The sequence below is a fragment of the Macrotis lagotis genome, chromosome 1 (assembly GCF_037893015.1).
Source record: "Macrotis lagotis isolate mMagLag1 chromosome 1, bilby.v1.9.chrom.fasta, whole genome shotgun sequence".
Lineage (NCBI taxonomy): Eukaryota > Metazoa > Chordata > Mammalia > Peramelemorphia > Peramelidae > Macrotis > Macrotis lagotis.
The window spans coordinates 904,587,946-904,606,471 of record NC_133658.1 but is presented as its reverse complement, the minus strand read 5'-3'; the positions used below and the strand labels follow the sequence as shown (position 1 = coordinate 904,606,471).

Genomic DNA, 18,526 nt, shown 5'->3' with positions numbered 1-18,526 from the left:
ATCTATACTTGCCCAATTCTTGTCCATGTCATAAATTTACCACAGGATGTTTCCTCACAGTTTGATTTCTCTTCCTTGTAGAGGATCACTCACTCTCTCCTTGGTGCTTGAACTGTCCACTTGTCTCCCCTAGCTCTCTTCTTGGAAGACCAGTTCATCTTTTCCTCCTGGTAAACATTCGTTTGATGACACCATTCACTACCTGAGCAGCTGCAGCATATAGGGAGTCTGAAGTACAGGCAAAATTAGGATGTTTATCCTATTAATAGTGTATATCAGAGAGAATGGAAAAACCCAAAGGTGGTGAGTGGGTCATTTCAACCTGGGGGGAAGGGGAATTAGAGAAGACTTCTTAGGAGATAAAGAATGACTTAGGAAATAAACAGGCCAAGAATTTGTGGAGGGGCATAGTGTAGGGAAGCAATAAGAGGTGAAAACTGTAGAGATATGAGGGGAGGCTGTGTTTGAGAAACAAAGAATAATCTAATTCAGCTCTGAACATTGGAAAGTAATATGGGATGAGATTGGACAGTTAAACTGGCCTAATTGTAAAGGATCTTAAATGTCGAATAGAGGAGTTTGATTTTTCCTTTGAGGGGAAACAGTGAGTTACCAAGGGCAGCTGAGTGACCTAGTGCACAGAGTGCCAGGCCTGGAATCAGGAGGACTAATCTTCATGAGTTCAAATCTGCCCTCAGACGCTTCCTAGCTGGGTGACCTTGGGCAAGTCTCTTCATACTGTATGCCTCAGTTTACTCATCTGAAAATGAAGTGGAGAAGGAAATGGCAAAGCACTTCAGTATCTCTGCCAGGAAAACCCTGAATGGAGTCAGGGAGATTTGAACATGACTAAAAGAACCAAATAACAATAAAAACGGAGTTATCGAAGTCATATAAATGAGAACAACATTGAAAGGCTGCCACACTTGAACAGTGATAGTGACCAGTCTTGTTGCCAGAGATTAGATACTAGATGGACTAAATTCCTCTTTGGAGAAGTAGGGTAATATTGGTGTGGATTGGGGCATATGTTATCAAACATAGTTACCCTGTCATTTGGTTTTGCCATCATTCTTTGTTTAAAAAAATAAAAAAAATAGAATGATTCAGAGATGGGAGATTGTGTGTATCTCAATTGGTTTTACCTAACTATTTATTATAGGAAGAGTTCAATGAGAGGAGAATGTTAGGAAATGACTGCTATAGAAAGAAAAGGCATTAATAAAACTTAAAAATAAGAATGCTGATAGAAAAATCAGTTCACTGAGAGTTCAACAGGTGTTTATTAAATGCCTACCATGTGCCAGTAATTAGTACAACATTGAGTAGTCTTTTACTTTCAAACTGTAAGCATTGTACTAGGAAAATACATAGTCTATAGCCACAGATAATTATATACTAGGTATCAAAAGAAATTAAAATGTACCTGCAGTCTCCTCCTTTTTTATCTATCTGTGCCTGCCCATCCTTTGTGACTCTAATGCATTCTCCATCTATCTGATTCCTAGCTCCATTGATTTCCTTTTCCACCTCTTTGCCACTAACACTGAAAAAACAAAAGAGGATTGAGGACCATTTTGAATTTTTCTTTATTTTATGTGTTGTCATAACTAAGGAATCCATTCACTTGACCTCTTGGTCCTTTTTTTCCTCCTATGTAAAATGATATCTAAGGCCCTTCTAGTTCTAGGTCTTGTGACCTAAGTCATTTAACCTCTCTGGTACAGTTTCCAACTTTGTAAAATGAGAGAATTGGACTAGATGACTTCTGAGAACATCTCCAACTCTTTTTTTTTTTTTTTTTTTTTTAGATTTTTCAAGGCAATGGGGTTAAGTGGCTTGCCCAAGGCTACACAGCTAGGTCATTATTAAGTGTCTGAGGTTGGATTTGAACCCAGGTATTCCTGACTCCAGGGCCAGTGCTCTATCCACTGCGCCACCTAGCCGCCCCTCCAACTCTTAACTGTAGGTAGAATTCTATAAATTCATTTCCTGGCCAATCTACTGTTGATCAGACTTTCTTATGCTTAGCAAGAATAATACTTGGAAAACAACTCCACCAACAATATTGTAATATACCTCTCTCCCCACAGGGGAAACATGTTTTCTTCCATCATGTTTCATTTTCTTTTGTCAATTTTACCAGTCTGATGAAGAAATAGAATCTCAGAATTTGCATTTCTCTATTCATTATTTTGAGTATTTTTCATATGAAAATAGCTTCCATTCCTTTCTTAGAAAAATTTCTGTTCATATCCCTTTCACCATTTATTAATTGTAAGTTCCTATACATTTGAATCAATTCTTTATGTAACTTGAAAATTATTATTATTATTATTTTTTTTTTTTGCAAAGCAATAGGTTAAGTGGCCACACAGCTAGGTAATCATTAAAAGTCTGCGGCGGATTTGAATTCAGGTACTTCTGACTCCAGGGCCAGTGCTCTATCCACTGTGCCACCTAGCTGCCCCCAAAATGAAATCTTTATCAGGAAAAACTTGTAAGTTTTTTTTCCTAGCTGTTTTATGTGCTTTTCAAAATAAGAACATGCATTATCAACAAATTCATTTTCAGGCAATGTATCTAGTTCCATTTAGAATTTGTATTTAACTTTGAAGAAATTTATAAAGTCACATTTCTTTCCTGCAGGATAACTGAGGAGTTTTGTTCTTGGTTCTGTTTTGTAAACAAATTGAGTTATAAAGAATTTAGGATTTGCAGAGACACACAGGAACTAGTTGGGGTGAATCTGGGCTTCATTAATTGGCTTTTCACGACTTAGGTCAAGTTAAAGACCTTGAGAATAATAGCCTATATGATTTAGGGGCAAATTTTAGTGTGACTCACCCACATTCCTTTAAAATTTACAAAGCATTTTCCCTCCACAATTTACTAAAGTAGGTTATGAAAATATTATTTCCATTTTAGAGATGAGGAAATTGAGTAATAGAGCAGAGATGTCAAATTTATGCCCTAGTCCAAAGCAGATTGTTACTAGGAAATACTTAACAAATTAAAAAATGCAGTGTAGGGCAGCTAGGTGGATAGAGCACCAGCCCTGGAGTTAGGAGGACCAGTGTTCAAAACAGGTCTCAGACACAGAATAATTACCTAGCCATGTGACCTTGTGCAAGTCACTTAACCCCATTGCCTTGCAAAAAACTTTAAAAAAAGAATGCCAAAAATGCAGTGTAACATAATGTTAGTTTATTCTTTTCTAAGTCAATATGTGACCTCAGAAATCCCTTTCTATTTGAATTTCACACTACATCCATAGAGTTATGAGTAACTTGTTTGCTCCAAAATGTTTCCAGGTTTCTTTTCTCATCAAAGAGCATTGTTTTGTACACAATTTCATGATTTGAAAAAGTTGAGACTTGAATGAGTTGTTTCAGGTAAAACATAGGTTTTTCCTACCTTGAGAATTTTAGAACTGAGAGGAATTTCCAAGGTTGTTAACCAGCTCCATCTCTACCTAAAGTGCAAATCCAGTCTCTAATTGAACTCTTCTCTTGTTCCTCTTCTGAGGAACTACCACATAAGGAAACCAATTAGTTGTTAGGTTCTTTACTCTTGTGAGTCAATGTCTGTTCCTTGTAACTTTCCCCTTTAGTCTTATTTCTGTCCCTAGACCAAAACAGTGCCTCATCACTAAGCAAGAATATATTGAGTGTTTATCATGTGCCATCATGCTAAGCTCTTGTAACATAAAGAAAAAGTGAAAACAACCTTTGTCCTTTAAAAAAACTCACATGTAACAGAGAAGACTGCAGATATAGAAATCAGTTTATAAAACTTAAATATAGAGTAGTTGGGAGGTATCTTTAGAGAGTAAAGCCTTAGCTGCTCTGGGGACTTGGAAAGGCCTTTTGGTGGTGGTGCATTGAAGTTGATTGTTAAAGGAAACCAGAGATTGTATGAGGTGAGGAAGGAGAGCTTCCAGCATTCGGGATAGCCAGTACATAGAAAGCCAAGAAATTTTGATAAAAAGTGAATTATCCTGTGCAGCAAATGATGACAAGTTGACCATTAGGGCCAAGCCATAGAGTATGTGAAAGGGAGTGACGTGTTAAAGGACCATCAGGCTAGGAAAAGATCATTTAAAAAAAATTTTTTTTAGGTTTTGTTTTTGGTTGTTTTTTTTTTTGCAAGGCAGTGGGGCTATGTGACTGCTCAAGGACACACCACTAGGTAATTATTAAGTATCTGAGGTCAAATTTGAACTCAGGTCCTCCTGACTCCAGGGCCGATGCCCTATCCTCTGCACCACCTAGCTGCCCCTCTCATTTCTTTTTTAAGTTAAAAAAAAATTGTTTTTCAATTATCAAGCATTTATTTTTTTCATCTACCTTTTTTCCCCTCTTGGAAAAATAAAAACAAAAACAAAACTCTAGTAATAGATAAGCAAAATGCTATTAGCCATGTACAGAAATAATTGTCTTCATTTGTACTCTGAGTCCATCACTGCCCTGGCAGGAGATAATTCTTCATTATTAATTCTCTGTAATCATTGCATTTAACAATGCTCCTAAGGCTTCACAATTTTCATAAGAGTTGTTATAGTAAATTGTTCTGATTCTACTCCCTTCACTCTGCATCAATTCATACAGGTCTTTCCAGGCTTCTCTTAATACACTATTTCTGTCATCATTTTTTAACAGCACAAATAGTATTCCATTACATTCATAGACCATAATTTTGTTTTATCTGTTCCCTCATTAAAGGATACTCCCTTAATTTTCAGTCCTTTGCCACCATAAAAAAAGCTGTTATAAATATTTTTGTACATGCAGGTTCTCTTTTCTTTAATCTTTAGGGTATAGGTCTTATGGTGGCACCATAACCGAGTCAAACGTTATGTATGGTGTGGTGTCTTCCAGAAGAGAAATGGCATGTTCACAGGCCAGTACCCGCCCCAGTGGAGCATCAGTGGCCAGCTTGTGCCCAGAGGGCTCTGCCTGGAGCGCCCCTTTTGTCAAGGCTAAACCCTGTTCTGTCTACTTTCTCTCTTGTAATAGCATTTTGAGTTTCCTCACCATCTCGATTTCCTCTGAACATGTTCCACCTCTGTCCCTAGCACTACTTAGGAGGCAAATTCTATCCAGAAGAGAGCACATAATGTAGTAATTAGAGCATAGGGTTGGGCCCCAATTCATGTGATTGGTGACAAATCACTTTTTGAGCTTCAGCTTCCTTATCTGTAAAAGGGTATACTGTTGTTCGAATCACCTACAGAAGGGTTATCCAGAGAACACTCTGTAAAGCCATAAAGTTCTATAAAAATGTGGACTGTGGATGTTACAAAACCATAAAGGTATAATATAAAGGAGAGATGATGTTGATGCTGTTCTCACCAGGGCAGGACTGTGGAAGGTTCACCCTTTGTCTAGCTAAATTGTATTTCCCTACAGAGTTGGCCTCCATGACCTTTTCAGAAGCAGCATCTCTGATGGCATTGCTTAGGGTGGAGCCCAGTAATCTCAGGCTGTCCCCTAGACAAGAGATTGGATCCATCAGTGGGTCTCTTCAGCAGGGCATTTCTTACATTCCTATCAATACAAAATTGTAAAAATGCTGTACTTTTTATAAGATGAAGCTTGATTTCAAAGATCATTTGTAAAATTTGTTTTTTAAAAATGTATTTACCATGGTAATTTTCAGAGATAGTGAATTTGGCCTTGTCAATAATCAGCTATTGATTATTCTCCAGTTTTTTAATTCTGTTTTTATTTTTAGGTTTTTGCAAGGCAAATGGAGTTAAGTGGCTTGCCCAAAGCCACAGCTGGGTAATTATTAAGTGTCTGAGGCTGGATTTAAACCCAGGACCTCCTGACTCCAAGACCAGTGCTCTATCCACTGCACCATCTAGCCACCCCCATTGACATGATTTTTGAGGCCTTTCCCTAGTCTGCTTGCATTTCTGTGGAACTACTCTTTGATTGTCAGTGGTCCTCTTAAGAATGGGATTTCTGGAATTTGAGATATCATCTTAACAAGTCAGAATGTCTAAGTAAGGTGCAGTATAGATGATAAGATCATTGGTCATTGACAGCCAAAAGACATGTATCTATATCAGTTATTTTTACGAAAGAAATACCCTTATTTTATTTTAAAAAATTGTTTTAGTTCTCAAAGTATTCAATATTGGGCCATTTTTTCAAGACTAGGATTCATTCATAGCTATTATCTTTTGATTATGCTCCTTTTTATTTCAGAATTATAATGCTGGCTATGTGTTTGTTTTTTTTGACCTACAGGGAAGTGCTGGCTATGGAATGATGAGAAACTTTTGTGGGTACAGAAGCACTATGAGAACATTCTCTTCTTCTTGGACAGTTTGCCTACATTGGCAGCGACTGCCATTCCCTTGACTAGTGAGGAAGTTGTACAGGACACTGGAAGACACAAATCATCTCGAAAGTGTTGACCCTGGCAGGATGTGTCGACGATGATGATGGCAAGGAAGCAAGATGTCCGCATTCCCACCTACAATATCAGTGTGGTGGGATTGTCAGGGACAGAGAAAGAGAAGGGACAGTGTGGCATTGGGAAATCTTGCCTGTGCAATCGTTTTGTTCGCCCCAGTGCTGATGAATTTCACTTGGACCATACTTCTGTTCTCAGCACCAGTGACTTTGGTGGGAGAGTTGTCAACAATGACCACTTCTTGTACTGGGGAGAAGTGGGGCGCTCCCTGGAGGACTGTGTGGAATGTAAGATTCACATTGTGGAGCAGACCGAATTTATTGATGACCAGACTTTCCAGCCTCACCGGAGCACTGCCCTGCAGCCTTACATCAAGAGAGCTGCAGCCACCAAGCTTGCGTCGGCAGAGAAGCTCATGTATTTTTGCACTGACCAACTGGGGCTGGAACAGGACTTTGAACAGAAACAAATGCCAGAAGGAAAGCTGTTGATTGACGGCTTTCTTCTCTGCATCGATGTGAGTAGGGGCATGAACAGAAACTTTGATGATCAACTCAAGTTTGTTTCAAACCTTTACAATCAACTCGCCAAGACAAAAAAACCTATAGTGGTGGTTCTGACAAAGTGTGATGAGGGAGTAGAGCGGTACATTCGAGATGCACATACTTTTGCCTTAAGCAAAAAGAATCTCCAGGTTGTGGAGACTTCAGCTCGATCTAATGTGAATGTGGACCTGGCTTTTAGCACTTTAGTGCAGCTCATTGATAAAAGTCGGGGGAAGATGAAAATCATCCCTTACTTTGAGGCTCTGAAGCAGCAGAGTCAACAGATAGCAACTGCAAAAGACAAGTACGAATGGCTGGTGAGCCGCATTGTGAAGAGCCACAATGAAAATTGGCCAGGTGTCAGCCGGAAGATGCAGTCTTCTCCCGAGTACCAGGACTATGTCTACCTCGAAGGCACGCAGAAAGCCAAGAAACTCTTCCTGCAGCACACCCACCGACTCAAGCATGAGCACATTGAGCGGCGCAGAAAGCTATATCTTGCAGCTCTCCCACTGGCTTTTGAAGCTCTCATCCCCAACCTTGATGAGATTGACCACTTGAGTTGCATCAAAGCAGAAAAACTATTAGAAACCAAGCCAGAATTCCTAAAGTGGTTTGTTGTGCTTGAAGAAACACCTTGGGATGCCACTAGCCACATTGACAACATGGAAAATGAACGGATACCTTTTGATTTAATGGAGACTCTACCAGCTGAGCAGCTATATGAAGCCCATTTAGAGAAGCTGAGGAATGAGAGGAAAAGGGCTGAGATGCGAAGGGCTTTCAAAGAAAACCTAGAGACATCTCCTTTCATAACTCCTGGAAAGCCTTGGGAAGAGGCTCGTAGTTTTATCATGAATGAAGACTTTTACCTGTGGCTGGAAGAATCTGTATATATGGATATCTACAGCAAACACCAAAAACAGATTATAGACAAAGCCAAGGAAGAATTTCAGGAACTACTTCTAGAATATTCTGAGTTGTTTTATGAACTAGAACTTGATGCTAAACCTAGTAAGGAAAAGATGGGTGTCATTCAAGATGTATTGGGTGAAGAGCAGCGATTTAAAGCACTGCAGAAGCTACAAGCAGAACGGGATGCTCTCATTTTAAAGCATATTCATTTTGTGTATCACCCCACTAAGGAGACTTGTCCCAGCTGCCCAATGTGTGTAGATTCCAAAATTGAACACTTGATTAGTTCTCGGTTCATCAGACCTTCTGATCGCAATCAGAAAAACTCACTTTCTGATCCCAACATAGATCGGATCAATCTGGTTATTCTTGGAAAGGATGGTCTTGCTAGAGAATTGGCAAATGAGATTCGAGCTCTTTGTACAAATGATGACAAGTATGTGATAGATGGCAAAATGTATGAACTTTCTCTGAGGCCAATAGAGGGTAATGTCCGACTTCCTGTAAATTCTTTCCAGACGCCAACCTTTCAGCCCCATGGTTGTCTCTGCCTTTACAATTCAAAAGAGTCTCTCTCTTATGTTGTAGAAAGTATTGAAAAAAGTCGAGAGTCAACACTTGGGCGTAGGGACAATCATTTGGTCCATCTTCCCCTGACACTAATACTGGTTAACAAGCGAGGAGACACTAGTGGTGAAACACTGCAAAGCTTAATCCAACAAGGCCAGCAGATTGCCAGCAAGCTGCAGTGTGTCTTTCTGGATCCAGCTTCTGCTGGCATTGGCTATGGACGCAACATCAATGAGAAGCAAATTAGTCAAGTTTTGAAAGGACTTCTGGACTCAAAGCGTAACTTAAATCTTGTCAGTTCAACTGCTAGCATCAAAGATCTGGCTGACATTGATCTCCGAATTGTAATGTGTCTAATGTGTGGAGATCCATTTAATACAGATGACATTCTTTTTTCCTGTTCTCCAGTCCCAAACGTGTAAGCCTTCTCAGGGCGGCAGCAACAACTCGGTTTTACTTGAATTACCAATACTAGGACCCCACAAAAAGCGCATTGAATTATCAATTCTTTCATACCATTCCTCTTTTAGTGTTAGGAAAAAGCCGATTGGTTCATGGGTACATAGTTTTTTATTCAGCCAAACGGAAGGCCTCCTTGGCTATGTTACGTGCCTTTCTTTGTGAAGTGCAGGACATCATTCCCATTCAGCTTGTGGCTCTCACTGACTGCACAGCTGATGTTCTGGACAATGACTTAAGCCGGGGAACAGTTGACTGAAGGAGAAGAGATAGCCCAAGAAATTGACGGAAGGTTCGCAAGCATCCCCTGTAGCCAACCTCAGCATAAACTGGAGATCTTTCATCCGTTCTTCAAAGATGTGGTAGAGAAGAAGAACATCATTGAGGCTACGCATATGTATGATAATGTGGCCGAGGCCTGTAGTACTACTGAGGAAGTCTTTAACTCCCCCCGCGCTGGCTCCCCTCTCTGCAACTCTAATCTTCCTGACTCTGAAGAAGACATCGAACCCTCCTCCTATAGCCTCTTCCGAGAAGATACTTCCTTGCCCTCCTTGTCCAAAGATCATTCTAAGCTTTCCATGGAGCTAGAGGGGGGAATGATACTCTGCCTTTCTTAGTGAACCTTGAGAGTAAGCTCAACAACAAAGTACCTCCACCAGTGAAACCAAAGCCTCCTGTCCATTTTGAAATGAAAGGGGATCTGTCTTATTTGGACCAAGGGCATAAAGATGCCCAGAGGAAGTCAGTGTCTTCTAGCAGCTGGCTCCCTCCTGATGGGTTCGATCCTTCAGATTACGCAGAGCCGATGGACGCTGTGGTCAAGCCACGGAACGAGGAGGAAAATATCTACTCCGTGCCACATGACAGCACCCAAGGCAAAATCATCACCATTCGAAACATCAACAAAACCCAGTCTAATGGGAGTGCCAACGGCTCTGACAGTGAAATGGACACCAGCTCTTTGGAGCGAGGGCGCAAAGTGTCCATGGTGAGCAAACCTGTATTGTACAGGACCCGGTGCACGCGCTTAGGGCGCTTTGCCAGCTACAGGACCAGCTTCAGCGTGGGGAAGTGATGATGAGCTAGGGCCCATTCGGAAAAAAAGAGGAGGACCAGGCCTCCCAGGGATACAAAGGGGACAATTCTGTGATCCCTTACGAAACAGATGAAGACCCAAGAAGACGGAACATTCTGCGCAGTCTCCGAAGGAACACCAAGGTAAGGTGTTCTACCTTTGCTGGACGTGGGCTGGGGGCTAGGAACAGAATTTACCTTAGAATGAATCACATTGCCTAGTACAAAACTATTCTTACAACAGGCCTTTGGTCAGCATTATTGAATGAGGATAAGTTCCCTGAAGGTCAGGAGCCTTTTTTTTTTTAGATTTTTTTTTTTCAAGGCAATGGGTTTAAGTGGCTTGCCCAAGGCCACACGGCTAGGTAATTATTAAGTATCTGAGGTCGGATTTGAACCCAGGTACTCCAGACTCCAAGGCCGGTGCTCTATTCACTGCGCCACCTAGCCGCCCCAGGAGCCATTTCTTGTCTAAATTCAGTACCTTCTTCAAAATAGTCACTGGACTCTCCATAGAGAAGAGCCATGTGAAGGTTGATTGAATGAAATGGAATGATCATTCTTTAATCAATTTTTTTTTTTTAGGTTTTTGCAAGGCAAATGGGGTTAAGTGGCTTGCCCAAGGCCTTGCAGCTAGGTAAATTATCTGAGACCGGATTTGAACCCAGGTACTCCTGACTCCAGGGCCAGTGCTTTATCCACTGTGCCACCTAGCTGCTCCGGAATGATCATTCTTAACCTCAGTGGAGCAAAGTTTACCGATTAAAATATTTGTCCACTTGTTAAATCTGAGAATCTGGGGTCCTCTTCTATTCTCCCTCTGAAAGACTTTGGGGATCTCATAAGCTCCTGTGGTTTTAGTTTCCATCTCTATTAAGTCTGTCTGTTCTGCCTCACACTCTGCCAGCCTTCAACCTCACATCTCCAACTTTCTTTCAGGCTTAAATTGGACCTGCAGTAGACATTTTCAGTATAATATGGCTAAGATGAAATTATCTTTTTTCCCTAAACCCTTCCCCTCTCATCATGTCTTCCTGGACTATTGCAATAACTGCTGGTGGGTCTGCCTGCCTTCAGTCAACCACTAAAGTGATTATTCTAAAGCACCAGTTCGATTATGTCCTACTCAATGAACAAATCCTCCTCACCAAATTCCAGTGACTCCCTTTCACCTCCAGGATCAGGTACAAAATATTCTCTCTAGTATTCAGAGCCTTTCATAGCCCTACTACGTTTGCATTTTCCTCATACCTTAACTGGAAGGGAATCCTAGGACATAGAACACAGAGGGTCAGAACTTGAAACTTCCCTAAAGCCTTGAATATTGCAATAGAAAGTTTGCATGGGGTGGGCATGTGGGAAGTGGGGGGGCACTATGCTATCACTGAGGTGGCTTGAAGGCCAGCAGGACCTGTGAACAGAGCACAGGCTTCTTCTCCCTTACCCCAGCATGAATGACAGGATGGAACATTTCTGAAGCAGTAGGAGACTTCTAGAAGTTTGAAGATAGAGCAGACCTCAGCTATTCTCTAGTTCAGTCTATACCTGAAGCATAAAGTAGTCCATCAGCACTTTTCTGATTAGTCACTGAAAATTTTTTTGCCATAAGTTAATTTTATACTGTGTCATTTAACACTTTCTATTTAGAGCTTTGTGTAGGGATAAAACCTTTAAATCAGTGGAAACTCCTGAAGCTCCTTTTCATTGGATTTGGATTAACCTATTGAGGTTAGCTAATTCATAGGGTCAGATCACTCATCTTGGAGGGGTGTGTGTGTGTGTGTGTGTGTGATATTGCTGCATATGTAGCTTTAGAAGAGCATTTGGACTGCTTTCCTTTTATTAATGAATTGTTTATTCAGAACCCCAAAGTAATAAATCACTTCTTCCTCATCCCTGTATCTGACACACCCATGTGGTAGGCCCACAATAGTCAGAGGCCTAAGTACCCCTCCCATAGCCTTCAAGCCCCCATTCGGGACCTGCTTTGCTTGATAGACTTCTCTGTCTCACAAAGTAGGCCAGATGCTATTGGGTTACACTGCATGGCAAAAGCTTGTCAGTACACTTGATCAAAGTGAGTGCAGCTCCAGCCACATAAGACTGTCTATATTCCACATGTCCTATTGTCTGTGCTCTGATGTCCTTTCAGCATCATATTCCATGACACTTCACTTTGCTTTGGTTCCAGCTCCATGAGCAGCATGTCTCCTCCTGGAGGAGAAGCTCCTCCCTGGAGATTGTCTCCTTCATATGCTCAGACTTCCTTAGGACACTCTGTTCCTTGACCTTTCTGGATGGAGGGCTGCAGGAATTCATCTAAGATGCTCCATTTGGCATTCAGAGCCCTCCTCTTCATATTTCTCAATCCAAGGACACTGGCCTCCTGGCAGGTGCTCAAACAAGACCCTGTATCTTTTAGCTCTGGACATGGAGCTTTTACCTGCCTTCCTTTAAGTCCCAACTAAAATCTCACTTTCCACTGGAAGCCTTCCTTTAATCCCACTCCATTCCAGTGTGTTCCCTTTGTTAGTTATTTCCTTTTTTTCTTGTATCTCGTTTGTGTGTGTTTGGCTGTTTGTATTGTTGTCTTCTCTATTAGATTATAAAGCCCTTGAGGGCAGACTGTGTTTTTTTTGGCAAGATAGTGGGATAAAGTGACTTGCTCAAGGTCACACAGCTAGGTAATCATTAAGTGTCTGAGGCCAGATTTGAACTCAGGTACTCCTGAATCCATTATCGGTGCTCTATTCACTGCGCCACCTAACTGCCCCCAGAGACTGTCTTTTGCCACTTATTGTATCCCCAGGGCTTAGTTCAGCTTCTGGCACACAGTAGGTGCTTTATAAATGTTGTTCAAGTCCTATTGAAAACAGCCCTTCTTCCTATTGACTCTGTGACAGCACTAATAGGCTGGAAGAAGTTTGCCAAAAGATTCCCTCTTTCTCAACCTTAAGATTTTTTTTGTTTTTTATTTTCTGGCCTCCAGGGAGATGTAACAATGTACAGCCTCTTGCCACCACCAAGGCCCCCTTCAGCAACTCCCTAGCCTTAGGCTTGCTGGAGTCCTAAGGTGAAGTGGCTTACTCAGGGCCACACCCCCCCCCCTCCGCCACACACACACATCCAGATATGCAGAGGTCAGCAGTGACTGCTGGCCCAGTGCCACAAGCAGTGTTAATGTTGGGTGGGTCTCCCTAATTCTGAGGCCCGTTTGGATCTACTTCTGTTGCCTCTTGGCCTTAGTTTTTCCTTTGGTCAAATGAGTGGGTTGGACTAAGCTGACACCCAAGAATTCTCCTTCTTGTGTTCTACTGTTTGATGCTTCTGTGCCTCTAATTTGAGATCCTAAGTGATGCCACCTCTGCTTTGTCAAAACTGGTTTTGCACAATGATGCTGGGGTCTGAATGTTTCGAGAAGTTTTATTTTCATCAAACAGATGATGGGTAGAAAGGATGGTCCTGGAGCAGGGCTGCTTAAGAATTAGGCTGGTTTATGACTGGAGCCCCATAGATGCTGCTTGCTCAAAGCAATGCTCCTAATGCACATTCCTAGGGAGTTGGAGACTGTTCCTCTTTGTAATTCACACTTCCATCAGGGGGCCACCAGTGCATCAGAGGGGATCTACTCCCTCCCTCCTCTCTCTTGAGTTACATGGAACACCTTCTCAGGCCAGAGGAAAAACGATAACCTCTTCCCGGAGCACGTCTCTTTTGATTCAGAAAATGTTGTTTTGAAAGAGGAGTTCGTCTCATCTCACTGAAAAGATAAAGTCTAATTCTCTTTCTCTTGGGGAGCAAACCTTATTAAAGTTTGGTAATGCTAAGAATTCTAACTAACTGGCACTGGACTGGAATAGCAAGACTCCATCAGGAGTAGCAGATGTAGAATCAGCTCCTGGAAGAGGAACTGTTGGGGATTTTTACTGGACATGAAAGCAGTAGAAAGGTCAGAATTTGGGCCTTTGTTTCTGTCAACAGTCACCAACAAATAGTGAGTCGCTTCTATGTGCTGGCCACTGGTAAAAGTGATGGAGCATCTCAGCCCCAGGACCTGGCTTCACACACCCACTTCTTAGGACTTCCTTGACCTTGGGCAAGTTCCTGCTCACTGTAGAATGAACTAGATGATCTTTTCTAGCCATCATGGGATCCCAATTTACTCCTCTGTGTAAATTCCACAGCACATGGCCTGATATGTAAGTCAGTGCTTATTCAGTGTTTTATTGACTGAATGACTCTGATCTCACAGAACTTCAAGAGATGAGAGATAACCTGATTATGAAAAAGGTAACTAATAATTGAGAGTCAGTTTGATGTGTTAGAAAAATAAATTGAGTCAGAAGACTTAGGATCTGCCACTAAGTCACTGCATTTTCTTGTGTAAGCAATTCCCCTTTTTTTGAACTATTGCTTTTGTAAAAGGCAAGTGTCATCTGTTTAGACGTAGACAAGATCTTAGATATTCAATTTAATTTTTTTAAACTTTTATTTTCAATTAACATTTATTTCTTCTTCCCATTTCCCCCTCTCTCGTTAAAAGAAAAGAAATCCAAAACCTTTGAAACAAATATGCATAGGCAAGTAAAATAAATTCACACATTGGTCCAAAAATGTCTGTGTCATTCTGTGTCACTTCTGGTGGTTAACCTGCTTCAGCAGCATGTCTTGGAAATTATTGTCATCATATTGATCAGAATCATTAAGTCTTTTGAAAATGTTTTGTTTTTGTTATTGTATACATTGTTCTCATCCTGCTCATTTCATTCTGTATGAGTTCATACAAGTCTTCCTAGATTGCTTTGAACCCATCCCTTTTCCCCAATTGATGGATATAACCTCCTTAATTTCCAATTTTTTTGCCATTCTAAGAAGAATTGCTACAAATAGCTTTGTAATGTGAGGCCTTTTACTCTTTTGTTGATTTCCTTAGGGGGTAAAAACCTTGTAGCTCCAGACCACCTAGTAGTGATATCTCAGGGGAAAGAATTTACATAATTTAGTGACTTTAAGGACATAATTTCAGAATGCTTTCTAGATTGGCTGAACCCATCCCCTAGATTTCACCTTTGTGGCATATTTTGAATGTGCCTCCTGGTACATACAGGCCCTCTTCACTTCACTCTGGATTCCTGTAGTTACTTGAGGGGAGGATCTGCCTGCCTCAAGTCTCTCCCTACTCCTTTCTATCCTCAGTCAGACATCAAAGGAATTTTTCTAAAGCACAAGCTGTCTGATCCTGTCTCGCTCTACTTATAAACCTCAATGGCTTCCTGTTATCTCAGGGAGCAAATACAAAATTCTCTGACATTCCAAGCCCTTTATATCCCAGCTCCCTCCTACCTTTCTCATCTTTCTGTATCTTCCTCTCTGACATTTCAATGCCTTAGGCAAGTTACTACATTTATTTTGAGGTTAATTTTGTTCATTGTTAAAACAAAGAAGTTAAACTGGATGATCTTTGACTCTAGCACTGTGATCCTGGCCTCCTGGCTATTCCATGATGAATATGCTCCATCTCTTGAGGCATTTTCTCTGGCTGTCCCTACACCTGGACCACTCTGCCTCCTGACTTTGCTTTCCCTTTGTTAATTATTTCCTGTTTATTCTGTGTATAGCTGGCTTTATATATATTTGTTTGCATTTTGTTTCCTCAGATTACAAGCCTCTTGAAGGGGACAGATAGGTGGTCCAGTGCATAGATCACTGGCTCTGGAGTCAGGAGGACCTGAGTTCAAATCCAGCCTCAGGCATTTACTAATTACCTAGGTGTGTGACCTTGGGCAAGTCACTTAATCCCATTGCCTTGCAAAAACCTAAAAAAAAAAATAAGCCTCTTGAAGACAGCCCTTAGCAGGGTACCTAGCAATCATAGGTAGGTACTTAATAAATGTTTATTAATTTATTGTTATGATTTTCTTAACTTGGAGTTCATCAATTATCTTTTTAAAATATTCTTATATTTCTTTATAATTGGTTTCCTTTGTAATCCTATTTATTTTATTTTGTGCATTTAAAGGCATTCTTCTGAGAAGGGTCTATAATCTTCATCAGACTAACTACCACAGGGTTCCACAGAACAAAAATAGTTAAGAAAGAACCCCTGACCTAGTAGATGGAATGTGGAACTGAGGTCCAGGTCACAAAGGTAGCAGATTAAAGAAGCAGGACCAAAGCCAATTGTCTGTTAGCAGTCATTTATCCATTTCTCCCTCTTACCTTTTCCCCTCCTCCCCCAAAGAAAATCTTTGCACAAATAAGCATAGTGAAGCAAAATAAATTCCCATTTGAAGCCAACGCTCTTTCTACTGTAACATTTTGTCTATGAAAATCTAAAGATATATATATTATATATATATATATATATATATATATATATATATAATTTCCTAGAGCAGGGGGAGTTTGCCTCACAGGGCTTTTCTTCCCAGGCCCTTGTGTTTGTGAAAGATTTGATCAGTATTATCAGTCACATGTTTAAGCCAAAAGGTATTTGTCTCACAAAGTATAAATGGAGACCAGTCCAATTGAATCTGGATGAATTTCCTCCTCTTCAAAGTGGGACTAATATTACTTGAATTATTTGTCTCCACAGAGCTTAGCATCTGTGATTAAAGTGCTTCATAAATTGTAAGGTGCTATGGGAGCTGAGGCTAGAAGTATAGGAATGGAGAATGAATTTTGTGAAGACTAAATGAGGGTATTCTTTTACTTACTATGTCTATACCAAAGCTAGCCAGTTGAAAAGTGACCCTTTCAATCAACCACTGTTCTGTCTACACAGCAACAGATGATTGGATTGACAGCTTGCTATTCCTACTCTGCTGCCTCCCCACCCCCCCCCCCCCTTTCCCCCCCAACCATTGACTTATTTCACTGAAGCAACTGAATTGACTGGTTGTTTTGACACAGCACTCCTATTTGTTTAGGGCTCAGGATAGAGTTAAAATTTCCAGTATGAATACAGAGCAGCTGTTCCCCCCTTCCCTCCATGGTGCATTTGGAGAGACAACTGAATGGTAGGAGATGAGTGACTTCTATAGTCATTTATAGTAAATAGTCTCCAAGTTTGGTTTGAATCAAACCACCGATATATTGTAACCAGTTATATTCTTATTTTCAGATGAATATTGATTATAATATGACAGAGTCAAGCTTCTGAGTGTATTCTATGGTTTATAGCTGCAGTGCACATTATGAAAAAAGATACAAACCTTAAATAAAATATGGTGACTGTCCTTATGCAGCCTACAGTCCCAGATGGGGATTTGTTCAATAAATAGTAGACTATTGGGGTCTAAGAGAAGTTTCACATAAGATCTAGATGAGGATTTGGTCAAAAGGTCTGTTTCCCCATGAAACAATGAATAATTGGACTAGGCAGTTGGGAATATGCAAGACTTTGGGATAACTGGACTTAAAAGGCAAATAAAGTGGGAGCAGAGGCCCAAGGGGTGGGAAGAATTGGTGCCTCCTTTTCCTGGTTGAAGACTAGTAAGATAAAGTTGGTGAGTTAAGGTGAGAGCATGGATGGCTTTGGATGCCAGGCTGAGGGAGCCTGGCACATTCTATGTAGAATATAGGCCTTCTTGAAGAGCCACAGAAGTACAGGAATAAGGTTTTTGCTTGAGGGCTGTTCATCTGAGCAGCCTGTGAAGAGTAGATTGTAAGTGGAAGCTACTACTGTAGTCTGATGGTAGTTTATTCTCAATTAAAATCATTCACTATACTTGTCCCTAGTTTTGAGGATGTCTAGGCTCCTCATCTCATCCCAATGGAGTGAAGAATTATGAGAACTTTCGTTTAGTTTGTGGAATAGTTAGGGACTAGTCATTTATTTCAGGGTTATTTTAAGCTCAAGGAACTGCTGTAGAATATGTTCAGAGATAAAAATAGAATTCTTAACTATCTGCCTTAGCTCAGCACACCTGGCATGGGGGGGGGCAGACAATAGGCAGTTTAAAATGTTGTTTCCATCCTGGCGCTACACTGGTCCCTTAGTGAGCTACCACCCACTCTCCCCCTTTCCCCACCTTCCCCACCTTTATTCCTCTGGGTGATTCTGAAATCTCTTGATTAGAAATTAAGTCTCCTTTTCTTTCCTTAGGAGATTGAATAATTGGTCTTTGTGGGTAAATGTTACCTGAATTTTGTCCATTGAAATTTGAGAAGTATCTATTAAAATAGGTCAGTACATCTCTTGGGGGCAGAACTGTCAGGAGTTGGGTGCTTGGCTGCTGCAGAGCACACTAAGAGACAGTGATCAACTTAGGGAACTGGGGAGACTGATTTCTACTTAGATCATAGGCTAAATATAAAGAAGGAACTGGAGAACAAAAAAAATTATGGTGTTAAAGAGTTGAGTGGGCCAATACATGAGCGACTTCAGGCTGACCTCAGCTCACAGCTGAGGAAATTGTAGTCTTTTTTTTTTTTGCAAGGCAAACGGGGTTAAGTGGCTTGCCCAAGTTCACACAGCTAGATAATTAAGTGTCTGAGACCGGATTTGAACCCAGGTATTCCTGACTCCAAGG

The 18,526-nt window shown here is 40.9% G+C and overlaps 1 protein-coding gene across 1 annotated transcript in view; it reads left to right on the top strand.

Moving 5' to 3' along the window:
- The window catches only part of LOC141509564 (rho GTPase-activating protein 35-like), an 88,416-nt gene that overhangs the window by 49,264 nt on the left and 20,626 nt on the right, over window positions 1–18,526 (top strand). The window contains 7 exon segments of the mRNA XM_074219187.1: window positions 6,258–8,848; window positions 8,850–8,993; window positions 8,995–9,159; window positions 9,161–9,508; window positions 9,511–9,984; window positions 9,986–10,015; window positions 10,017–10,136. Of these exon segments, the coding sequence (XP_074075288.1) occupies window positions 6,449–8,848; window positions 8,850–8,993; window positions 8,995–9,159; window positions 9,161–9,508; window positions 9,511–9,984; window positions 9,986–10,015; window positions 10,017–10,136 (3,681 nt within the window). The 5' untranslated portion in view covers window positions 6,258–6,448.